The sequence below is a fragment of the Anabrus simplex genome, chromosome 2, assembly GCF_040414725.1.
Source record: "Anabrus simplex isolate iqAnaSimp1 chromosome 2, ASM4041472v1, whole genome shotgun sequence".
Taxonomy (NCBI): domain Eukaryota; kingdom Metazoa; phylum Arthropoda; class Insecta; order Orthoptera; family Tettigoniidae; genus Anabrus; species Anabrus simplex.
The window spans coordinates 1115075398-1115102124 of NC_090266.1; the positions used below are offsets into that span (position 1 = coordinate 1115075398).

At 42.8% G+C, this 26727-nt stretch overlaps 1 protein-coding gene across 1 annotated transcript in view; it reads left to right on the forward strand.

Moving 5' to 3' along the window:
* Positions 1-217: 217 nt before the first annotated feature.
* LOC136863323 (sterol O-acyltransferase 1) overlaps positions 218-26727 on the forward strand; it is a 115769-nt gene continuing 89259 nt past the window's right edge. The window contains exon 1 of the mRNA XM_067139710.2: positions 218-356. Within this exon, the coding sequence (XP_066995811.2) occupies positions 299-356 (58 nt within the window). The 5' untranslated portion in view covers positions 218-298. The remainder of the gene's footprint in view (positions 357-26727) is intronic.

Genomic DNA, 26727 nt, shown 5'->3' on the forward strand with positions numbered 1-26727 from the left:
TGCTGTGCATGGATTTCATCATCGTATATGTAAAATAAAGTCCTTTCATTCACCAGATGAACACTGCTTTTATAACAAGTAAAGATATACTCCCGATTTGTGACTGGGTAACATTAAGAGAGCCCAACCCCCCCCCCTCATCAAAAAGAAGAAGAAGAACACTTACGTTTGAAGTGGGTTGTAACTCCGCGTGGTGGTACTCACGTGGTCAGTGTTGGTGTGAGAGCCTCTTGAAAAGGGAAGTGCTGGATTGTATATTGGATAATTTAAAAGCAATTGAAGAATCTAGTTGTTTAAGATGGCTGATATAAACGGGGGCGACAAGATTGTGCTGGAAAAGAGCCCTAAAAATGAAGGTACGTAGTGTCCTTTCATGTGAATGAGCTGTTTATTCGAAACTCTAAATTATAGAGAATAGTCATGGGTATCAATTACTTTAAACTTATATAAGTGACCTTTAGAATTCCGTTAAACTTAGTGATGAATTATGAGATTGAGTTACTCTGTATGTACACTGGCCATATAAAGTATTCATACACCAACATTTTAACGAATACCTTGTATATTAAGTACCGGGAAGTAATATAAACACATCCGATAAGACATGTGTAGAAAGAAAAGACAACACCTTGCTGTACAGTTGCTATGAGATTTACCGAGCTGGATAGCTGCAGTCGCTTAAGTGCGGCCAGTATCCAGTAATCGGGAGATAGTGGGTTCGAGCCCCACTGTCGGCAGCCCTGAAGATGGTTCTCCGTGGTTTCCCATTTTCACACCAGGCAAATGGCGGGGCTGTACCTTAATTAAGGCCACGGCCGCTTCCTTCCATTTCCTAGGCCTTTCCTCTCCCATCGTCGCCATAAGACCTATCTGTGTCGGTGCGACGTAAACGACGTAAAGCAAAAAAAAAAAAAAAAAAAAGGCTATGTGATTTACAGCGCTCAGTATAATAACACAAAACAGTATTCGTACACTATTAGATAATTCAAAACTTGCCGAAGTCTTTATTCAAACACAATCTTAATATTCTTAATATTTGATACAGAATAGTTATTTTTATCATAGGCTACATGATAAAATAAAAAAAAACCAGACACGTTCTTCACCACTCACATTTTACAGCACAAACTTTGTATGCTGACTGCTTATTCAAAGTTTTCAGTGCAAACTTTGCAAACCTTGTTACTACACTGAAGGCATATTGGGTTTGAGCACTTCTTGCATACATATTGTTTTCCTGTGGAGCTGAGGTGGACATATGTAACAGTACTTCTTCTTTGAGAGCTCTAATTCTTAGTTTCCTGCATCCATCTTCACACAGAGGATTCTTCCAACATGCTGATATTCATAGATATTCTGGGATTTGCCAGTCTTCTTTCCATGTGAGGAAATGTTAGTTGCCTTGCGAGTTCTTTTATGAATGCATTGTGTTTCACCATTTTGTTTGATTTGTGTGAAATATACATAACCTATGCAATCACCGAACTTATGTCTAGAAGCCGGTAAAAGGTAGCCGTGAGCCAGTGCTGAGTTCGTCTGCTAGTTCCGTACTTAGTGCATTTTTCATCTGAACTATCAACTCCACCTTTCATAGTAGAATTGTAAAAATTAATTTCTTCCATTGCTTTTGTGTGGTGCGTTGATGATATAATCAGCAGAGCTCATAGTTTCCTTGGAACATGGGACGGAAGTGTGATGTCATTTGTGAAGCCAAATCTGCTGGAACCAACTTCCCTTGTTGTATTTGTTAGACGTTATTTAGGAATGAAAGTTTTCTTCAATGTTCCTAACAAGGTGAGTTTTCTATCTTTCAGCACTTCAACTAGTTGGAGGGATCTGCTGTGGCATTCCTGTTGCTTCCTTCTATTGTTTTGATTACTTGTACTACAGCTTGTGTTGGGATGTTCAGCTTTTTCTGTTCTGCAGAAAGACCAATTGAATTGCTGCCCTTCCCAGTGTAGACGTACAGTAACTGTTCAGTGCAAAACATGTTGATGCATCTGCAAGAATAATACATTTCAGGACAGATTTTCTGGGTTTGCTGGGCATGTACATTTTAAATCTACAGTGGTCTCTAAACCCCATTAGCATTTCATCTATTCATACATTTGTGCCAACAGAATAGTTGTTCTGTGAATTTTGGAAGAATCTGCTAAATATCTGATCAAGTGCAGCAAGCACATGGATCAGTTTTCAGACACTCTTTTCTGTCTTCTCTGTTGTCGAAGCCAAGGGCTGATAAGAGTAAAAAAAAGAGAGTTCCATTCATAACTGCTCAAAACACCTCCCTCTCAGTTCCGTCTGTCGCAAAAATATTATGTGTATCTTCCTCATTGGGTTTGTAGACTACTGTGTAGACCAGGACCTCTCAAACGCCCAAAATCTCGCAAGTGCAAATCGAGGCGGAGAGACTCTGTGCACTGTACATTGGTCCGACTCGGCTCAACTCTGCTTGACACGGATGGTGTAGTGTGCTGAGGGGGATGAAGCGTTCGGTGATAGACGGCTTGTTTATCAGTGAAATAGATAAGCGCAAGACAACAACATAATAATGGAGCAACCTGTTTCGAAGAAAGCAAAGACTTCCGAAAATCCATTTCAATCGAACTGGGAACTTTCGTATTTTTTTTGTCAGTCATGACGATGAAGCCGAATGCTTAATCTGTGGACAATAATTATGTGATAAGTTGATCAAAAAGATCTATTTTCCAATACAAAGGCTTTGCTCAAATGCTGCGAGAATTTGTCGAAGGAAGATTTTCCAAAGCTGCACCGAGAAGCACCTAAGATTATTTCTATGTTTGGTTCCACATGCATATGTGAAAGGTATTTTTTTGCTGTTTTGACTTGTACCAAAACCAGTTTGCGTGCGAGTAGGCCTATTTCTGATTGTAATTTATAGAAGGCTCTCAGAATTGCTGTCAGCTGGTCCCTTGTTCCAGACATATCTGGTATCACTGCAAAGATAAAGGAAAAGAAGAGCTAGAGAAGATAAGTTGTCTGCTCAAACCAAATTAAAGAAGCGTTTTAATACTGGTAACATTGTCCCATACAACAGTGTCACCACTCACCGCACATGAACATTTTGCAGTGAGGGGAGAATCAGCGGGGAAGGTGCAGAAGACGAAGACATGCCGAACAGGTGAGACAGGTGTAGGGGAAGTGGAGTGGGGGTTTGCACTCTAGTCAGCCTAGTGAAGTCGTGTCCTGCACCTTGCGTCGTGCAGTGCACGGGCGCATGCACCCTGAGAGGCCCTGGTGTAGACCATGAGCCTTGGGTTCCATTATGTCTATGGGTAATAATTCAGGCCTCTTACAATCTCGATAGGATGCCGATATCTAGGATTGCCAAGTTTTCAAACAAAAAATACGGTAGATTCAGGAAATGATGGCCAAAATAGTCTCATCATGGCATTATCGACATGTTTTACCTTTAGGAGGCCATTATATACAACTGTACACAAGTCTTTGTGTGATCCTCATTGTTACTTTCCCTACCAATAGTTAAATAGATGTACTAAAACTGCACACTGAACTGAGATCGAGCTGCATGTCTACATGCTACCGAAGCACAAGACGAAAGTTTTATCACGGAAGCTTCAAGCTTGCCAACATGAAAAGGAGAAAATTCAAAGATAAACTGGAAATATTGATTGCTGATTTGGGAACGATAATCTTTGAAAGATACGGAAATGTTATCATAAAAAAATAAAAGTTTATGAAACAGAGGGAAAATGTTATAAAATGCGTCAAATATGTGAGATGGGTAAATTATGGGAGACAGGAGAAAATGTGGGTAAAATACAGATCTTCGATAGCGCTAGTTTGTAATTCACGTACACTAGCAGACTGATCACATTCAGACTGGTGGTCACTAAATTTCATAATCTGCACACCATTCATCACTATCATAGTCCTCAACCCATCATCAAATATTCTCCTCAAATTCAGAATCGGCAACATTTACTGTCTCTCTTGATGGTCCAGGTTTAGAGTCCATTTCGCTTTTAATCACAAAACACAGAGCTCAGTAGCTGCAGTCGCTTAAGTGCGGCCAGTATCCAGTTTTCAAGAGATAGTGGGTTCGAACCCCACTATCGGCAGCCTTGAAATGGTTTTCCCATTTTCACACCAGGCAAATGCTGGGGCTGTACCTTATAGCCACGGCTGATTTCTTTCCACTCCTAGCCCTTTTCAGTCCCATCGTCGCCATAACACCTGTGTCAGTGTGGCGTAAAGCAAATTGTTAAAATAATATTCACAAAACACACACAAGCATTACGTGTACGCTCAGATTACTTAACTAGCAGAAAGTAATGCTGCTGCTGATGTGGAGTCTTTGAGACCAATCAAGTACTTGAGTCATTGTCATTTCAGTTACACATTATTGTTAAATAGTGAACAGCTGCATGAATGTTTGAAAGAAAATGAAAGAGGAAGGTACCAAGGAGAACAGGAATGTAAAGTGAGAAGTTTGAAACGTAGCGATTGATTCATCATAGACACTGGAGTCTCGGAGACTCCACGTCAGTAGGAGAGGGTTAAAAACAGACTAACCATCGTTGCCTTGTTCTCCCTCTACTTCTCTTACTCTCGGTGAAGTCCATTAGAATCTTAGGCAACATATCCTCTATTCACCTCACTGGTGGTGCTTTGGTACTCATCCTACATGTTTGGAATAACAGAAAAATGATTTTTGATGATACTTGAAGTAACAGAGAAGAGTTCATTCCCCAATGCTTGCCAGGGACCCACCAACCTGTCCCCCAAAGTATTTTTTCTTATATCTAGGTGAATTAAAAACGAGACAGCCTAAGACTGTGACCACTTTCTTTGTTGCTATTTGCCAGCAACTAATGTACGTATCGTCTCCAATAGTATGTGGCCACAGGGTTACCACATTCGGTGAAAATAAGAAAAGCATGGAATTAGAAACAGTCGTGGCATGTGGTGGTGCAAGCACACTGTTTGATGTGAGTGTATTGGTGAATGGAAATGCACCTACTTTCTAATCAGCCTCACTTTAATTAGAGAATTAATTTTTTGTAGTGTATATTATATTGAATAGGTGGTCAGTAAAACTTCTATTAAGAAAATAAGCTGAGGACTTCGGTTCAGAGGGTCCCACATTTGATTCCTGGTCAGATCTGAGATTAATCTAAGTTAATTCTTCTGGCTTGGGGACTTAGTGTTTGTCCCAACACTCTTCACATTCAGACAACACACCACACGGCCAACCAACTGAGAAACACGCGGTAGTGATTACATCCCTCCACATGTGGTTGGCGTCAGGAAGGCCATCCTTCCGTAAATTTGGGGCAAATCAACATATGCTACACAGTTCGCACCTGCGACGAAGATTCTTTGTAGAGCTTGTCGTCGAGATTTAAACATCTGAAGATTTTGGGAACGTGCCTATGGTTTCAGACTGTCAGCTAAGATAGGAACATGTTTGGAGGCTTGCCTTTCACCCTTCACTAGACATTGTTCTTTAATTAACATTTTGTCTGGTGGCCAGTCCAATCTCTCTCATGGTAATAGTGGCCTCTGTGAGACCCCACTCCCTTCAAAAGATTTTATATAGCTGTGGCACATACTGTACGCACTGCAAAGAAAGAGTCATTCAGTAACTCTAACCTCTAACCAGTACCTGATGTACTGATCAAGGAAATGCCTCGATAATTGTCACAATCTTTTCTGTTCCCGTGCTTATAGATGGATGAAATTTGCTTTCGACCAGTCAATAGTTCCTTACATTATATGCTAATCTATACTACTCTATGAAGCCATACTAGACATTCTGAGTCCATCCACCTATCACTCCTGTACACCAATCAGTCTGAAAACAGTTCGGTGTAAAGATTTACATTTAAAGGTGTGCATACGTACAGTACGGTATTGTTTATGTTTCAAAAACTTTTTGATGATTATGAATGGGTGATATAATGAGCAGGCACAGAGCGAGTTGGCCATGAGGTTAGGGTCGCGTAGCTGTGAGCTTGAATTTGAGAGTGGTGGGTTAGAATCCCACCGTCGGCAGCCCTGAAAATTGTTTTCCATGGTTCACAATTTTCACACCAGACAAGTGCTGGGGCTGTTCCTTAATTAAGGCCACAACTGCAGACTTCCCAATCCTAGCCCTTCTCCATCCTTGCATCACCAAAAACCTTTGTGTTCGTACAACATTTTACCTTCCTGTGGAAGATTCTTGATTACAATCCTGAAAAAGGTTTCCCTGCTGCCTGACCTGGCCATTCCATTTTGTTACCAACATCTTTCCATGATTTCTTCTTGAACTCTACAGTGGTTTTTATTTTATGTACAATTCCCTATCTACATCAGTTCTTGTTTAGAACCATGTATGATACACCGTCTTCTTACGTTCACAAGCTGCACTGACTACTTCATCCCCCAGGATGTTCACTTTTCCCCCATCCTTACACACAGTAATTCCTATGCATTCCTTGCCATTTTTACTACTGCATCCATGTATGCCACCCATTTTCTTTCTTACTGTCTGTCTATTCTTTGGAACTTTTCACTATCCATGTACTTCAAATTTCTTTGTCCTAGAGATTTTTTACTGTTATCTGTCTGGAGACAGACTGCAGTTTCTATGTTGTAGGCCTAGTGATACTTAGTTCACTGCAGATCAGACAGGGGTCTGTATCATCTTAAAATATCCCTGGAATACCCATGCATTCCTAACAGATTTCTTGATTTGAATGTAGGTTATGCTATAGTCTCTTATGGATCTGGTACCCCTACCCTGTTTAAAATATCATAAGTTTTAGAGCTTAGTAATTAACAATCATTAACAGGGGAGAAGCAGCTCTCAATTTGCAAGACTTCCAAGTCTTAAATATACCTTTGGTATAGTAAAAAGGCTTAAGCCTCCCAAAAAAAAAATATCACCCTCCTGAAGGAAATTGACTTTAACTTAGGTTTACAATGGCCACATGGGACTAGCATTCACAGCCAGGAGGGCCTATTAGCTTTTACTCACTTAGACACTCGCTGCCCTTACTTCAACAGGAAGCAAGAACAAAGATGGAGATCTGAAAGATACAGAAATACTGGAGCAGAAGCTCGTACAACATGACCGAAAAATGACAATAACAAAATGTTAAACAGGAAGGCCGAAAAAAAAAAAAATAAAAAAAAAAATGCTGTAATGCTGAACTCACTCAAGCAATCCTGTGACATGACTTGCCATAAAACCTAATGGGGCAGAAGGCCCGGTGTTGCAAAGGATAAGCCTTACTACGTTGGTGAATAAGACATAAAATTGCAGCCTGTGACTTCCAATAGCATTATTAGGAAGTGGAATTTATGCAAATCTTACTTGGAAATCCTTTACAAGAGAGATGAATTCATTGCGATGTCCTGGAACCCTCCATCCCACCCCACCCCCGGAAGTACATTTCCTTTCATAACCGAATAAAGAGCAACACTCGCCATTGTCCATTGCTAAAGTAGCTACATGGATTCCTATTAGCCAGCGTAAAGTCACATGATGCCATTCCCATCAGTCATAATAACTAAATTCTATTACCAGCCTGGGCAGAATAAAAGCACAAACAAATGGAACTGATATAGGCAGGGATGTATTGAAACTAACACATAGAATGCACTGCTGTTGTTGTAACCCTACCCGAACCAGTCCAAACAATGGTGTTTGCAAAGGGGAAACTAGAGGCCTAAGGTTGCTTTGCAGCTCTAATCTGGGGGCTTAAGCACCCAGACCCCCTCTGCTTGTCAACCCCCTGCCTGTTGTAGAATGTGACTTAAAGGGTCATGTGGCTATCGGTCCCTTCTTTACTTTTTATTTTAGGGCTAGTTGTAGACCGATTAAATATTCTTGATGTGCACGCTGCTTGGAGATGGGCTTCTTGCGTGTGCGATTACGCTCGAAAACCCGACAGTATTCCTAAAATTCACATCGGGTTGCAGAGCCGTGTACCCACGCAGTAGTATCTGCTTGACAGCACAGGTTCCCGCACAGTCCAATGCCAGAAGGACATATTGTTATTGTGTTGTATTTTTTTATCTAGGCTATATTTATTACTCTGTACACACTATGGGGTACATGCTGTTGCGGATGATTGGAGGGAGTCCTAGCGCTCATTGCCCCAGTCATTCCATATTAGGCATAGTCTAACATCGGCCCCGGGCAATACATGCTACGACCAGGTGGGTATTGCCTTGGCTGCTTGGTTCGACTATAGAGGCCCTTGATCGGAGTGGGTGGCATTCAGGGAGGATGATTTCGGGCATAGCTTTGAAACGTCTTCGGCCTGCCCAAGGTGGTCCACCACCAAAGTCTTAAACTTTTGATTCCCTGAGGGGTTCAACCTTCTGGGAACATGCGCAGCGTGATGGTATGGGATCCAGCTTCCCTCAGTTCCTGGTTGCTACCAGAACTGATAGGAATGACTTCAAGCTGGTCAAGTATATTTTATTTAATAGACCAATAGAAGGTGTCTATGGCGAATTGGAAGACCTGAAGAAAAAAAGAAAAAAAAACGGCGCAATGGTAGTTTATTACTAAGGACGCACACCGCACTGTCATGCAAGCTGATTTGTTGTTCAGGTGCAACGACTTTGGCGGTATCCCTGTCAAAGTGGAAGAGCACAAAACCTTGAATCTGTTTCATGGAATTATCTTCCACTGCAATCGCATCTTGAACACTGACGATGAGTTGATGTAAGCCATGAAGCACAATGGCGTGACACATGCCTGGTGCATTACGCACAAAGTCAACAGCGAAGATGTTGCCACAGATGTGTTCATTGTCTCCTTCAAATTGTCAGTGTTACCGGAAAACCTGTCGCTGCAATGTGAGGCCGTACATCCAGACTCCCCATGCGCTGCTATTAATGCCAGAGGTTTGGTCATATGGTATCTCACTACTTGAATCAATCTATATGTGCGACATGTTGAAGAGGAGCTGATGCCGCCGAAGAGTGCACAACTCCTTACAGGTTCACTAACTGCCCTGGTCTTCATTCTCCTCGATGTTGGAACTGTCCGTTATGTCTGAGTGAGAAGATGATCTAGGAGATAAAGACCCTGGGTGGTCTTTCTTACCAGGAAGCACACCATAAGTTCAATTCTATGAATGCACCTGCCAAGACCTTAGGCTACAGCACGATAGCTTGGAATCTGCCAGGTTCGTCATTTACATCCTCTGTACCTCTCCAGATCGCTGCGCCTAAGGCAGCTGTTGCTTCTGACAGCAATGTTGCAAAGAGTAAGAGCTCGAAAGGTGGGACCACCCAAGAAATCTGTGCCGGCTTAAGAGGAGAAGGCCGACTCTCCCTCGCTGAAGAGGTCGGCGAAAGCCGTGCCCAAGCTGGCGGGGGCAGCATCGTCAACCAGGGCTGGGAAAATATCCCCCAGTCCGTATAAACAAAAAAATAAGGCAGAGAAGAGGAACACTCTCATTAGGCGCTCCCGCACTTCTCGTATGATAGGGAAATCGTGCCTTCTGCCTGGAGGGTATGAATCAGCACCAGCATGTAAGTCTGCTTCTGAATCTGAGCGCTCCCCTCATTGAAGTAAATCTCACCCCCAAAATACGTCGAAGTTCTGGGCATCAGTCCCCTCGTCCGTTGATGACATGCTTTCATCTACGTCTACAGATGTTGATGTTAGCATTTAGTTTTTAAATCATCTTGTCGCTTATAACCTAACACTCTCTCTCTTTAGTCCACACTATGACACTGTTACAGTGCAATTGTAATGGTTATGACAGGCATCTTGTTGAGCTGCTCCAGCAAATTAGTGAGTTTCCAGCGAGGATAGTCTGAATTCAGGAAACTAATCTCAGACCAGGTCATCATACGGTCTTGAGAAATTTGAGGCTATACTCAACAGAACAATAATCGGGCGTCCTGTGGCATTGGTATTTTTGTTCATTCTGATATCTACAGTGAAGAGGTTCCTCTAAGAACCCCGCTGGAAACAGTACATATGCACGAAAACAATCATCATTTCACTAATGTTGAACTGGACATGGTTTTATTACACCCGTTACGGTACGGACACCGCTGCCTGTCATAGCAACAATGTGTAATGTTTATTTTCCACCAGGCCAGCCTCTTAATATAAAGGGTGTAACTGATCTTACAGATCAGCTTCCACCTCCATTCCTCTTATTGGGAAATTTTAATGCCCATCACCCTATATGGAGCTCTGAAATGACTTGCCATTGGGTAAGGGAATTGGAACAGTTAGTAAGAGAGCTGGATTTATGTATTTTGAACACAGGCGAACCCACGCATTTCAGCATGCATTATGGCACATACTCTCGCAGAGACCTTAGTCTGTGCAGCCAAGCGCTGGTTCCCCTGCTTTGGTGGAATGTACATGCTGATCTCTGTGACAGTGACCATTTCCCTCATTTTCTTACTTTGTTGAGACAGAAATTAACCAAGGCTCCTCCTTGATGGGTTCTTAAACTTGCTGATTGGCCGAAGTTTTCTAGCTGTCTTGAGCAACGCAACCGGCCGGAGTGTAGACGGCGATATAACTTGCATAACATAAGTTATTCTGTCTGTTGCTGAGGAGTCCATTCCATCCTTTTTTGAGGACTCCTCACCGAAAACTCTTTGTTTGGTGGAACGACGAAATTGTAGCAGCTATAAAAGAACGATGTCACTCTCATAAACACTATGCAGCTTACTGTGGCCAACTTAGTAACATTAAAAAAACTCCATGTTAAGGCGCGAGTTATTCGACAGAGTAAGAAAGCTTCGTGGGAGAGATGTATCGTCCATGACTTCACATACATCGTCATCTCAAGTGTGGACTAAACTTAGACGTATTTTGGGTATACAAGGATTATCATCAGTACTGGCAATTCCCATTGCAGGCAATATCGTCACTAAAAGAATGGCGTATGGCTTTTAGTGCTGGGAGTGTCCGAGGACAAATTCGGCTCGCCAGATGCAAGTCTTTTGATTTGACGCCCGTAGGCGATCTGTGCGTCGTGATGAGGATGAAATGATGATGAAGACGACACATACACCCAGTCCCCACGCCAGCGGAATTAACTAATTATGGTTAAAATTCCCGACCCTGCCGGGAATCGAACCTGTGGCCAAAGGCCAGCACGCTAACCATTTAGGCATGGAGCCAGACAGTATTGTCACTGATTCACCCTCTGTTGCTAATCATGTAGGCAGTCATTTCGTGGATGTGTCTGGTTCCAGAAATCATGGTTTCCTAGCTATGATGTGGGAGGCAGAATGTCATCACTTGAGTTTTTCCACTGAAGCTTCAGAGGACTATAACGTGCCATCTACGGAATGGGATCTCCGCAGTGCCTTGGCGCTTTGCAAGGACAGGCTCCCGGACCAGATAATGTCCATAACCGTATGTTGAAACCTTAGTGAGGATAGTCTATTATATCTCCTTTGTTTGTTCAACCGAATCTGGGTAGAGGGTGATTTTCCGTCACAGTGATGAGAGGTAGTAGTAATTCCGCTCCTCAAGCCTGACAAAAATCCTAAGTATGCAGGAAGTTATACTTGTTTGTCTTACTGTTTGTGTAAGCTATTTGAGAGGATGGTAAATCACCCAGTTGTGTGGTATTTGGAAAAAAGAGGACTTTTATCAGAGTACCAGAGTGGTTTTCGAGCCGCTCACTCAACCACTGATCTTTGGAAGAGAGAAAGGATTTCTTAAGTCCCAGAACAGAGTTTTGTGCTAATGGAATCAAAGTAGTAAGAGTGTGTTCTAGGAACAAGTCTAGAACTTGAGAATCAAGTATAGTGTTTTACTATTGGGCGCACAGCTTGTAGTCGTTCACTCCAACAGGTCTCAGAAAAACTTTGCAGAGATGATGGGACATGTTATTTCAACAATTCTTAGTGATCAGGGCTGCTAGAAAACAGAGAACAAACATTCAGTGTTTCCAAAAAGAAATGTCATATGATGATTCACTTTAGCAGCGTTGATCTCAATTCTGTTCAAGGAGTGTGCTCTGCATGGGAGAAATAGCATTTAAAATAAAAAATTAAAAAGTATTCTTGATTGTACTTCAGTAATGTGTGTCTGCATGTTTAAGCCCTTGGCCCTTGTCGTAACCCTGTGCATGACAGTCTGCAAGTGGCACTTGAAGAGTTTCCTGGGTGAACACTATTTCATCAGCTCTTGCCTCACATCTTTTTCTTTGTTTGGAAAAATGTAACACAATAAGAACATTGTGTTCTTGGTGGCAGACATCAGGTAACATATGTCAGTTTCCTTTCCATAGGAATGTCTAAGGCACCATATGTTGTTAATCTCTTACCAAGAAAACTGAATACACACATTCACACTGATCCAGATAATATTAATCAGAATAACATAGAACAATTTCCAAATCGTCTTTCATTCATGAGTACATAAATTTTGTTGCCGTGGCATACAGCATGACATTCAATAACAGACAAAATATTATTCTCACTTCCACTGCACATTCTGTCTCTTTTGTGCGTAGCGATCGTCACTTACCTCCCGGTCCAGCTGAGATTTATTACTACTCCTCAAGACTGTTTCGTCCCGGATCCATTCTCAACCAGTCTTCGATTACCCGTTAGTCAAGGAGTTTGCTCCTTCGTAAGGTGCTAACCGATTGAAATGCACCACCTTCGGCTTTCTTCAGGGAAGTCTTAGAGTACAGTATATGAAGTCGTTGATCCTCTTTAACACCTTGTACCGTCCATCCCATTAACGTTGGAGTTTAGGGGACAAACCTTGCCGCCTCTGTGGATTAAAGAGCCACACAAAATCCTTGGCTACAAATCCATCTTCTTCAGCCCGTGCATCGTAAGTATGTTTAATTCGGCCACTAGCAGCTTCTATATTTCTTCAAAAGAGGGCATGAATCTGATCCATTCTTTCTCTTAAACGGCTCATATAGTATTCCCCAGCCATCTGGTGCTCACCGAATCTATTGCCGAGCTTCAGATCGCAGGGAAAATGCAGCTCCCTCCCGAAAATAATACAAGCCGGAGTCTGTCCTGTTGTTTCATGGACCAAAGACCGATATGCCATTAAAAATAACTGCAAGTGTTCATCCCAATCACGTTGGTTGTCAGCTGCAACTTTAGAAATGTGTTTTTAGAGTTGTTTTCCATCCAACTGAGGATGTAATGGTGTGGTTCTGGTTTTTCATGTTCCCATGAGTTGACAAACTTGCTGAAAGACAGCGCATTCAAATTTCCTTACTTGATCGGAGTGTATTTCCAAGGGAGCACCAAACCGCGAGAACAACTCCTTCACTAGGACACTGGCAACTGTAACAGCTTCCTGGTTTAGAACCGCATAGGCTTCCACCCATTTAGAGAAATAGCCCATGGCTACCAAGATGTATTTGTTTCCGGTTTCTGATTTTGGAAGGGGTCCCAGTACATTGATCGTTATTCTGTCAAAGGGACTCCCCACATTGTACTGGCGCATGGGTGCTTTCTTGCTTCCTCTTGGTCCATTCCTGGCAACACATACCTCACACTTCCTGCACAATGTTCTGACATCTCCTTTGCAATTTACCCAGTAGAACCTCTCTCTAATCTTAGCCAGTGTTCTCCAGAGCTCTTATTATGCAGGTATTGTAAGACTTCAAGGATCTTTATTTGAGGGACAATGATCTGTATTCTTGCAGATATTACATCTGAACCCTCAATGAGGTGCTTTAACACACCATCTTGTAGCTGCAAAGAATTCCACTGAGCCCAGTAGGACTTGAGTGTTGGGCTGACTGGAGCAAATTTTTCCCAAGAGAGTCAAAGTCCTGTTTCCTTAAAGCGAATTACCTTGCCTAGGTTTGGATCTTCATATCTGTGAATTCCTATAGGTTGCCACATGTCATCCACTATCATCATCCTTCTTGTGTGACTACCTTCCATTTCCTGATTACAGTCCATTGGACATGGCCTTCTCAACAGAGTATTGGCATCCTTGTGGCTTGTTCCTGCTCGATGTTCAATCTCAAGATTGTATTCTTGCAGACATTGTATCCACCTGGCTATCTGTTCTTCTGGATTTCTAAACTGCATTAGGCACTTCAAAGCACCATGATCTGTTCGTAGCAGAAACCTTTGACCATACAAGTACTTATGGAAGTGCTCCACTGACTTCACCAGAGCTAACAATTCCCGCCTGGTCACACAGTAGTTTCTCTCAGGCTTGGACAGAGACTTGCTGAAGTATTCTGTCACCCTTTTTTGACTGTTCTGGTTCTGGGATAACACTCACCCTATTCCTATATTGCAGGCATCCGTGTCCAGTATAAACAGACCTGTAGTACATGGTTAGCTCATAACGGGGGTGGTGGTCAGCAGTGACTTACGTAGTTTGAAAGCTGGGTGACTGCAATCGTCCCAAGCGCAAACCTGCCCTTCTACAATAAGCCTTGTCGAGGGTTTAGCTATGTTGGCAAATCCGGGCACGAAACGTCGGTAGTAGGATCATAGTTCATGTACATCTTTGGGGACAGGCCATTATTTTACTGCGCGTATCTTCTCTGGGTCTACGGCTACACAGTATTTGGAAATGACATGTCCCAAATACCTGACCTTTTCCTGGAAGAGCTGGAATTTTATTGGATTCAGCTTCAGGTTGGCTCCCTGCAGTCACTTAAAGACTTCCTCCAGGTTCGATAGATGTTCATTGAAAGTCGATGTCATCCAAGTAAGTGAAGCAAGTTTCCCACGACATACCTCGCAGTATTGTTTCCATGAGTTTTTCAAGTGTAGCTGGTGCATTGCACAGTCCAAAAGGCATAACCGTGAAGTGCCAAAGTCCCATACCAATTGAGAACGCTGTCTTCTCTCTATCTGTGGCCTCCATTTCTACTTGCCAATATCCACTTTTCAAATCCAGATTGGAAAACACTTGAGATCCAGACAGTGTCTCTTAGTGTCATCTATCCTGAGTAACGGATAACTGTCTTTGTTCATCTGTCGGTAGTCCACACAGTCTGGTCGACCTGTCTTTTTTCTTCACTAAAACCACCGGTGACGTCCAGGGACTACCACTGACACCCTGCTTATACATGTTGCAAACAATTCTCTCAGCCTCCTCTCTTCTTGATAGTGGCAAGAGTCTTGGCCGCTGTCTGATCGGTTGTGTATTTCCGGTGTTTATTTTATGTTTCAAGACACTCGTCCTGCCGTGCAGACAGTTCTCGATTGCGAAGACATCTTAGTATTTGAACATTTCATCGACTTTGGCCTTTTGATCCTGTATGTTATAGCTGCAAGGTCTCCGTTAATATTAAATGTGATAGACATCCTGGGTAGCCTTCGTGGTCTCCCCACAAACAATGGATGATAGTGGATTACTGCAGGCCACCTGAGTGCCTCTCATCAATGATACTGGGAAATCATTTAGGTTTATCATTCTGATTGGAGTAGGCCCCTTAGCATTTACAACACCTCTTCCCCCCAATACTCCTGGGCAGACCCGGCCCTTCAGTTCACGTTACTTCTCTGTCTGTGTTATCCATTTGAGCCACAATCACATTATAGTTGGGTTCGAACCCTACTGTCAACAGCCCTGAAGATGGTTTTCCATAGTTTCCCATTTTCACACGAGGCAAATGCTGGGGCTGTACCTTAATTAAGGCCACGGCTGCTTCCTTTCCAATCCTAGCCCTTTCCTATCCCATAGTCGCCATAAGACCTATCTGTGTCGGTGCGACGTCAAACAAATAACAAAAAAAAATCATTACTAGAAAAATATGATACATTAGAGATGGTGTGTTGTGAAAATTAAAACTTCATTAAAATATAGCACAACGATTTTAAAAAGTCCACGTGTTGAGTCATAATGCTAAATACACACTGTGTTGTTTTATATATATATATATATATATATATATATATATAATAAAGTCTTCTTGTTCCATTCTTGTTATGTTTAAAAGGAATTATTGTTCTGTTCGTGAAGTGGACCAATATGCGAGTTTATTATGAGAACTCCTCTTGTTTCAGTTGTGGTGGACTCTTCCCTTATCTTAAAAAAAAATACAATTTGATTTATGTCACACTGACACAGATGGATCTTGTGGAGATGATAGAGGAGGAAATAGCTAGGAGTGGGAAGGAAGCGACCATGGCCTTAATTAACACATTGCTGACCGGATGCTTGAGCTTGTCACATACCCCGTGGACCGGACATTTTTCTACTAAGCATACTAGGCTGCACTTGATTATAAAAATGTAAATAAATATTAAACCAGTCAATATTTTATCTTTAAAGTTGGTATGGGTACTCTCCAATGCCCCTAGTAGTAGTGGATCTGCCTTTACAAAACCATCTTCAGCGTCAATTTCTAACACATCATTAATGTTTACATCGTTGTTGTCGTCAGAATCACTTGAATAAATAAGTACACTAGGTAAATTAAGGCCTGTAGAGGCTTGAATATCACTTGCACTATCACTCTCACATTTAGTTTCCACTAATTCATTAGACTATTTCCATTTGAACGATCATTGGCATATAATTCTTCTAAAATATCGTCGTCAGCTAACGCCTGATTCCGCGGGCGCTCCATTGTCATTGACTGAACCGGCAGAAAGAAAGTCGACGTTTCGAAACTAAATCAAAGAATAAAAGAGGCCGTGAATAAAAGAAAAGTGGCAGATATACATCTACGATTTATTCTACTCAATGTGCACGTCCGAAATAGTTCAAGATATGGTCAAGAGATGTCACTGGAAGACCGAAAACAATGTCGTGAATAAAACAGAGATTTCTCGGGGCCCGTCACCCATGTGTTAAGGTACAGGTCCAGCATTTGGATGGTGTGAAAATGGGGAAACCTCTCCCTGTGTGTGGGGGGGGGTCACAGACAAAGAATACACCCATGGTATCCCCTGCCTGTTGTAAGAGGCAACTAAAAGGGCCCCATGGGGGCTCAACTTGGGAGCATGGGTTGGCGACCATGGGGTCCTTAGCTGAGTCCTGGCATTGCTTCCACTTGTGCCAGGATGCTCACTTTCATCTACCCTGTCCAACCTCCCTGAGTGAACTTTTGTTCTTTTCCGACCCCGACTGTATTAGAGCATTCGAAGCCTAAGGAGTCTTTCATTTTCACGCACTTTGTGGCCCTTGTCTTTCTTTGTCCGGTACTTCATTTTTTGAAGTGTCAGATCATTCTTTTTCTCTCTCTCCCCTCTGTGGGTGGGGGACGCAACCGAAGACTACACCCATGGTATCCCCTGCCTGTCAAAAGGGGCGATGAAGGGATAGTGACATTAGAATCATGAGATTACTTGTGATTGGTATCACTACGTGCGGAACACCATGGGTTGATGTTACTTGCGACTAGTACACCTTGCGATGAAAACCAGGGGCTACGTTACGTAGGAACAGTACCATTATGTCTGGTCTAGGCGTTACGTTTGATAATTGCTTTCTTGTATATTTCGCCGATTGGTTCCACTGTGTTCAGGGGGTCTGCGTTACCTATGAGTAGTTCCACTTTATGAGAAATACCCTGGGTCTTTGTTGCCTGTGTGAGAAAAACCATGGGTTTGGCTGGTGCCCCTGATTAATACCACTATGTGATGAAAACGATGGGTCTGTGTTGCCTGACAGTAATACCATTATGTGAGGAACACCATGGGTTTGTGTTATCTGTGGGCATTACCATAATAGGTGATACACCATGGGTCAACATTGCAAATGATTAGTACCACTATGTGAGCAACACCGTGAGTATACGTGGCCTGTGATTAGTTCCACTAAGTGAGAAACACCACGGGAATACTGGTGCCCGTGATTAGTCCCACTCTGTGGGGAACACCATCGATCTGCGTGGCTTGTGAGTAATACCCTTATGTGTGAAATATAATAGGTTTGTGTTACCTGTGAGTGATGCCATTGTGTGTGACCATGGGTCTACATTACCTGTGCTTAGTACCACCATGAGTCTACATTACCCATGATTAGTACCACTATAGGAGGAACACCATGGTTCTGCTTTACAAGTGATTAGTACAGTTATGAGGGCTCGTGACCTGGATTTAGGACCTTTTTAGATAAGTATCATCCCAGTAATTAAGGCTTTGTGAATTGGATATACTGATAGTTTTTGTTTCGCAATCATGTTTTCGTCGTCATTTGTTTTAGATTCTAGTCATAGGATACATTTTGAAGTTTAAATTTTCATTTCGTTCACCTCGTACATTAGGGGCCAATGACCTATCTGTTAGGTCACTTTAAACAACAATCATAAGAAATGGGAAACCATGGTAAACCTTCTTCAGGGCTGCCTTCAGAGAACCCACCACCTCCCGATTGTAAACTGATAGCTACATGACCCAGACCACGTGGCCACTTGCTCACAGGAGTCATATTTAATACAGGACAGAACTTATATGGTAGATTGTCTAATACAGGGAATGAGTAAACTAAATTTAGATATTTTCTGATAGTTTACTCCCTTTTTTCCTCACTAATTTAGGAAGTTTTCTTTCTTTTTTGACTCCTACGGACAATAAAAACAAATCAATCTGAATGGGTGATTTTTTTTTTCTTTATTAGACACTCTACCTTAGCTCTGTCCTGTGTTAAATAAGAGTCCACCGGGAGAGTTGGCCGTGCAGTTAGGGGCGCACAGCTGTGAGCTTGCATCCGGGAGATAGTCGGATCAAATTCTACTGTCAGCAGTCCTGAAGATGGTTTTCCGTGGTTTCCCATTTTCACACCAAGCATATGCTGGGGCTGTACCTTAATTAAGGCCATGGCCGCTTCCTTCAAACTCCTAGGCCTTTCCTATCCCATCGTCGCCATAAGACCTATCTGTGTCGGTGCGACTTAAAGCAACTAGCAAAAAAAAAAAAAAAATGAGTCCACCACAGATGAATCAAGAGGAGTTCTCACAATTAACTCTCATATTGGTCTGTTTCACCAACAGAACTTTAACAGTTCCATTTAACATAACAAGGTGTTAACATTGATGCTTTCACTTTCCGTACTTGTAGACAGTCGAGACTTTCTTCTGAAGATGTGGAGCAAAATTCTCTGTGAAACGTAAAGAGTTTCACCTTGTTTTCTTGACACGGCATAAGCCCAAAAGCCCATATCATATCTATGTAACAAGATGACTTCATCTTCATGTATCTAACTACAGTGTATTTTTAGCATTAAACATCACAAGAAGGGGACTTTTTTAAATCGTCGTGCTATATTTTAATTAAATTTTAATTTTCACAACAAACTGTCTCTTTTATGCATCATATTTTTCTAGTAATATTTTAGAATATTTCTTGTTAATTTATTTGTTAGGCAGCTGATGTTGGTCCAGTGGGGACCAAAACATGTTCTGGTGTTACACAAAATGTATTTTCATTATTTGTTGATAGTGTAAAGTCTTTCTTAATAGTGGATTGGGAGGTGGAAAAATATAATTTTCTTTTAGGAGTCTATTTTTCATGAGTCTCTCATTGCAGACATCACAAAATACAAGCAACTTGATCGTAGGCTAATGAAATATAAAAGTTCTTCGCTCTCCTTATAATTTTTTACAAATTAAGTGAATGGCTGTCAAGTGAGTTTCCATGCTCCGAATGAGTATTGAAATTACAAGTTCGACTTTCCCTACATTGCAGTTAGCTATCTAAAAATTTCTAAATTCAAACAGCGTTGGTCCTAGAAATACACAAAGCATCATAATCACATTTGAAGTCAAAATGATGAAGTCACAGTGACTCCACAGACCATCATAGATTCAGCCTATTCACTACTGAAAATCACTGTTGTATATCTAAATCAGCAATGTCAACACTGTTAAAAATCAGAGTTCAGTGTCTACCTTATTTACGTATGTACAGATAGATTATTCACTAAGTGTTTCAATAATGTTGCGTGTGCAGCTTGTATCACTGAGTATAGTGAAATTATTTAAAAAATGCAGTGTAACCGCCGTTACAACAGTGCATGTTTCGGAGTGTTGTATTTTTAAAATTTAGATGCCGAATTGGATTGATTGATTGATTGATTGATTGATTGATTGATTGATAGATGCAGCTTATATGAAATCTATACCATTGTAAACCCTCCACTCTTTTAATTCCTTTAATTTAATTCATGAATTGAGCAATACAAGCAACATTGATTTCACAATGTCTAGGCCTACTCATCATTAATGAAAAATCATTGTTGTTACATTGTTACTGTTAGAATTGTTAATTTATTGTTGTTACTTAATATTGTTGTTTATACCTTTATCTTTTATACGTATTTAAACTTATTATTATCAGTGTAAAATGGCCCTCCATAGGCTGTATCTAATAATTAAATAAATAAATAAAAAACTTTCTGCTTTGTCATTATTTTTTTTGGAAGCGATTCTCCATATGAGTTCTTAATATTTATGCACCTAGTTTTCTTTTCTCCAAATATTATTTGCTTTTGCTGTAAGCAGCATCTACCTTTCCTACTACCTTACACTCTTCAACATCCACACTCTTTTCTTTCAGCCATTTTTCCTTAGCTGCCCTGCATTTTTTATCTACTTTATTCTTTAATTGCCTGTATTCTCTTCTGCCCTCCTCATCTTTTGTATTGTTGTACTTTTGCTGTTTGTCAATCAAGTCTGTTATCTCCTGAGTTATCTGTTGTTTCTTGCTTGATTTTACCTCTCTTCCTAACCTTGCTTAACCAGCCCTACTGATCTCATTCTTTAAGACTGTCCATTCTTCATCTATTGCAGGGTCTCTCAGGGTGTATGCACCAGTGCATTGCACGGTGCAAAAGACGACTCTGCTTGGTTGACCAGAGTGCAGACCCCCACTCTTCGATTTGGAGCAGTAGCGCTCTCTCTCTCTTTACCCGCCCCTGTCTCGCTCGCTCTGCCTGCCTCCCTCTTCCATGCTTGCTCCGTAACGCTCCAAATCCGAGATGACACGCTGGTCCGAGCCAAGTGGGGCCGTTGCACTGTGCACATGACCTCTGCGCTTCAGTTTGCACGCGTGTGATTTTGGGCATTTGAGAGGCCCTGATCTATTGTTTCCTTCAGCCTTTTCATTTAGTCCGTGTGCAACATGTTCCTTCAAACAATCCCTGCCACTCTTTTCTTTCAACGTGTCTAGATCCCAACAGCACTGTTGTCAGAAATCGCTAATCATGTGGATACATCGGCATAGAATTTCACTAATTGTCCTGATTCTGTCGAGTTTTTCCATAGATGAGTAAGATAACATATCCACAAGTCCTTCACTGGAATACATCTCAAGGCAGTGAATAAGCTTCGTCTTGTATTGTGACTTGCCTTGAAGGAGAGGTTTGCACAGCTATATACATAGTCTTACCATAAATACTGTCCCAAACGTTTAAGTAAGTTGACACAAAATGGATAGAGATATTTTGATATCCTAATAACAAGTGTTACATAGATGCATTATGAACCATAACCACAAATAATTATTCAAAGTGGCCACCATTTGCACGCACAACGGCCTTAAGTCTTTGTGGCCACTCATCAATGGCATTACGCAACACATCAACTGGAAAACTGGAAATTCTTCAACTGCCTTCCGAAGAGACTGCTTTAAGCTTTCAATATTGGAATGTCTTTTCTTGAAAGCCATCTCTTGAAGCTTGGACCACAATTTGTAGTTCAAAGGGTTTAAATCTGGACTTGCAGATGGCCAATCTGAAGTGGAAATGAAATCAGGAACATTTGCCTCCAACCACTGCTGGGTTGCCCGTGCCTTGTGCGCTGGGGCTGAATCCTGCTGGAAGCTCCAGTTCCATCCATGGAAGAGGGTGGTGTTGAGATTCTTGACCAGTCCCTCAAGCACTGTCTCCTGGTACACTTTAGCCAAAGTTTTGACTCCCTTTTCACAGAAATGGAGCTCCGTTGTGCCCTCGAAGCTCACACCCCACCACACCATAACTGATGAGGGATGATGACCCCTCTGGATCCTTGGAGCCTTTTCATCAGCTTCTCTAGAGGAATGGGCATATATCCTGTCGTTTTTGGCGTAGAAAGTCTCCTCAACACTGACAACAGGATTCGACGATGGCCATTAGCCGTGTAACGCTTAAGTAAGCGCTTTGGTTTTAGGAGCCTCTGGTGCTTCAGTTCATTTATCAGGAGATGTCCTTTGCATCGTTTGTAAGCATGGAGTCCCAGGTCAATGATTAACGTGCGAGACATAGACATTTTTGATATCTGTAACTCACGAGCCATCACTGATTGTCTCTTTATCGGATTTTGTCGCACACGAGCCACCACTGCTTTGATGAGTTCTGGCGTTCGTACTGTGCATGGTCTTCCTTGCCGTGGGCGATCTCTCACAGTTCAAATCCCAACAAATCGATTTATAGTACGGTAAACAAATTTCTTACTAATTTTCAGCTTCTGGAGGGTTTTGAAAATGTCCCCCTACATTGTGTAACGCTATCAGGCCACACGATTCTCATACTCCCCCCATTCCGTCTTGAAAACTTCAAACTGACAACTGTACATTTCTGCGGCTCAACCAACAATGACTCACACCTCACTATACCAGTTTTGTAGTCGCTCCCTCGTTCAGGCGGAAGTACAGCCACCCTCAAAAGTTGGGACAGTATTTATGGTAAGACTGGGTACCTACTTGTCATCGCATGATCAGAGCCATGTCTGCTCCTGGCAAATATAAATAAATAAAATCTATTGGTGGTAACAATTAATCTTCCAGCGGAAGCAATACAGCCATTGGGGCCCTTTTTCCCTCCTGAGCAATTTTGGGCATTTTACAAACATAATCAATTCCACCGACACCAGGCGAATTGATCAGATATAAGGCTTTTCAGGCGTTTGCTCTATTAACCAACGTTTCATCTTAGGTCTGACACTAGACTCATCAGAGTGGGATGTGTCAGACCTTACCCACTGACACTTCGGTGTATGCAGGTGAACTTAGGGAGCTCGCAGCTGTGAGCTTGCATCTCTGAGATAGTGGGTTCGAACCCTACTGTCGGCAGTCTTCAAGATGGTTTTCTGTGGTTTCCCATTTTCACACCTTAATTAAGGCCAAAGCCACTTCCCACTCTTAGCCCTTTCCCGGCCCATCGTCACCATAAGACCTATCTGTGTCGGTGCAATGTAAAGCAAGTTGCAAGAAGAAGAAATTCCACCTACAGTCTACTATTCTCCTTCCACCGGGTGGTTCACCTGCCTCTTGTGGTTTATTTTTGTGCATCCCACTGCTTTTACTAAAATTCTGAAATACATCAGTCCCTCTCCCTAAACCATGTTAATATAACTAGATGTGTGGTTATATGCTGAAAACCTGCAGGAATATTGAGCACTGCTATTAATTCATTGTGAGTACCCTGAATGAACCCGTAAAACTAGCACAGATACGAAGAATATGTACTGTACAACGGGAGGTGCACACAGAGATCAGGAACATTGTTTGTACAGGCTGGAAACTGCGCACTGCGTATCAAGCCTCGCAATTGCTCTCTTGGCAGGGGTGCTGTGGGCTTTATGAGAGTGAATGGTGGTCGAAGGTTTGAATCCCATTCAAGGTGGGTTTTTTTTCAGTTGGGATGTGGCATGGTTGCATACTTTATAGCTTCCAGAGACTGATTTGTTTATTTCTCTCTGAAAAGTGCCATTGCTATAATGGTATATGTTATGGAGCTGGGGTGGAAGAGGCTAGGAAACATGAGAGGATTTCAGTTACCTATATTTTTTAACACAATTTCTGCTCCAACTGACGACCTTTGTAGTCGATACAGAGATGCGTGTGATGCTATAAGGACCATCTGGCACATTGCAACATCTCCGGCATAACGGTTCGGCATGCCTTGGTGATGAACTGTCCAAGGTGACCAGGATTCCTTGGGTCCTGTCCATACACCAGTTGTTGTACATGGTCTCACAGAAAAAAAATATCCAGGGGTGTAAGATCGAGCGATCTGACGGGCCAGGGGACAACTCCTCTGCTTCCTATCCATTCATCAGGATACATCCATGGAGATGATTCCAGGTGACCACTGTCACGTGCAGACCTCCATGATATTCAAACCACATTCTGCAGCAGTCAAGGAGTGGTACATGTTCCCAAGAACATAGTAGTGTAAAATAGTAACAGTGCCAGGCTGAGTGGCTCAGACAGTTGATGCGCTGGTCTTCTGACCCCAACTTGAGAAACCGCAAACACCGTTCTCCCGTCAGAGGTCCCTCAAAGAAATGGGGACCAATGAGGTGATCACGCATGATGCCACACTATATGTCCATGCCCCACTGTACCTGAAAAGTTGCCTGTCATACCCAGTCAGGATTATCCACATCCCAGTAATGCATATTATGTCGATTAATGGTTCCATGGTTATGGAACCGCGCTTTGTCCGTAAATAAGATGGTCACTAAAAAGGCAGTATCAGTGTCCACATGCTGTAGGGTCCATGGACAGAATGCCAACTGTGCTTCAAAATCATGACCATGGAGCTCCTGATGTAAGTGCAGATGGTATGGACAAAACCGCTGGGTATGCAATATTTGCATAACAGATGCCCAGCTGATGTTCATCTCCTCTGCAGTGGCCATTGTGCTAGTGTGAGGATTATGACGGACGGCATCAAACGCAACTTTCATTGTGAGCAGACGTCACCGGATGATGTCAAACAGGCTGTGTCCCTTCCATCCCCTACCCCCTGCGGGTGGGGGACGCACATGTAGAATACACCTGCGGTATCCCCTGCCTGTTGTAAGAGGTGACTAAAAGGGGCGACCTAGGCGCGGACATGGATTGCGGTTTGGTACATTGTGTTGGACCCCCTGTGGATGAGAGGGGCTGAATACATTCACAGGTAATCCCTTCCTGTCATAGATGGCGACTAAAAGGGTCATGTGGCCATGGTCCCCTCTTTATTTTTTATGGTTTTTTAAGGGTTAGTTGTAGACCATTTCAAAATTTATGATGTGCGTGCTGCTTGGAGATGGACCTCTTACGTATACGGTTACGCCCAAAAGCCCGCATTTGACCACCCAGGGATCTTGCGGGTGGGAGTGTCATGTACCCTTGCAGTAGTATCTGCCTGACAACACAGGTCCCCGCACAGCCGAATGCCAGGATATATTATTATTATTTTTTTTTTTTTTTTCCTCTATATTTAGTGCACTGTAACGCTATGGGGTACATGCTATTGCGGGTGACTGGAGGAAGGGAGTCCTAGTGCTCATTGCCTCAGTCATCCCGTATTAGGCTTTGTCCAACATCGGACCCCGGGCAGTACCGGCTATGACCAGGTGGGTATTGCCTTGGCAGCTTGGCTCGGCTACAGAGACCCCTGATCGGTGTGGGTGACATTTGGGGAGGATGGTTTCGGGCATGGCTTCGAAACGGTCGCCCATCCCAAGGTGGTCCCCCACCGAAGTCTTTAACTTTTGCTTCCCTGAGAGGTTCAACTCCCTGGGAACATGCGCAGCGTGAAGGAATGCGATTCAGCTTCTGTAGGTTTGTGGTTGCTACCAGATCCGATGGGCATGATTTTAAGCTGGTAAAATAGAACCTTTTTAGTAGAAACATTGAAGGCATCTGCGGCGAACTTGAGGATCTCAAAAAAATGCACAACGGTAGCTTACTTTTGTAGACTCGCACAGCTCTGCAAGCCGATCGGTTGCTTAAATGCGACCACTTTGGCGAAATCCCCTTCAAAGTGGAGGAGCACAAATCCTTGAATCTGGTTCGTGGAGTCGTCTTTCACCGGGACCTTATTTTGAACACTGACGAAGAGTTGATGGAAGACATGAAGACCCGTGGCGTGATACTCGTCTGGCGCATTACGCGCAAGGTCAACGGTGAAGACGTTGCCACTGGTGCGTTGCCTTTGGTGCCTTCATTGTCTCTCTCAAGTTGTCAGTGTTACCAGAGAAAGTCAAGGTAACAACTTATTGTTGCGATGTGAGGCTGTACATCCCACCTGCTATGTGATGCTATCAATGTCAGAGATTCGGACATATGGTATCTTGTTCGAATCAGTCTATGTGTGGTACATGTGGACGACTAGCTCACGGCACAGAGGAGTGCACAATTCCGTACAAGAGCACTAACTGTTCTGGTCTTTATTCTCCTCGGGATCAGAACTCTCAGACATATCTGAGTGAATTGAATAGGTGGACCTTGAAAGATTTTTAATCACTGTATATCTGAGTGAGACGAAGATCCAGGAGATCAAGACCCTGGATGGTCTTTCCTACCAGGAAGCGCGCCGTAAGTTTAATTCCACTAATACACCTGCCCGTATACTCGACTACAGCATGATAGAGTCTCCCAGGTTCGTCTTACCCGTGATGATCACTGCGCCCAAGGAGACTGTTGCTCCTCAGAGCAACGTCGCAAAGAGTGAAAGCTCGAAGGGGGGGACCACCCCTCCTTCGACCAACCAGAAGTCTGTGCCGGCACAGCAAGGGGGGAGGGCTTAATCCCCCCCACTAAGAGGTCGGCGAAAGCCGCGCCCCAGCCGGCGGAGGCGGCGGCGTCGACCAGGGCAGAAGGCCAGTTTGGGTGCTCCCGCACTTCCCCTGCGAAAGGAAATCATGCCCTCCATCTGGTAATCCTGCTCCAAAACTTATCGCCGTCGAAAAGCATCGAAGTTCTGGGCGTCATCGTCCGTCAATGATGGGATGGACGTTGCGCTGTCATCAATATCTACTGGATGTTGATGTTGATAGTGTTTTGGTTCACGAGCATCTTGTCACTCATAACCTAACACTCCTTTTATAGTCC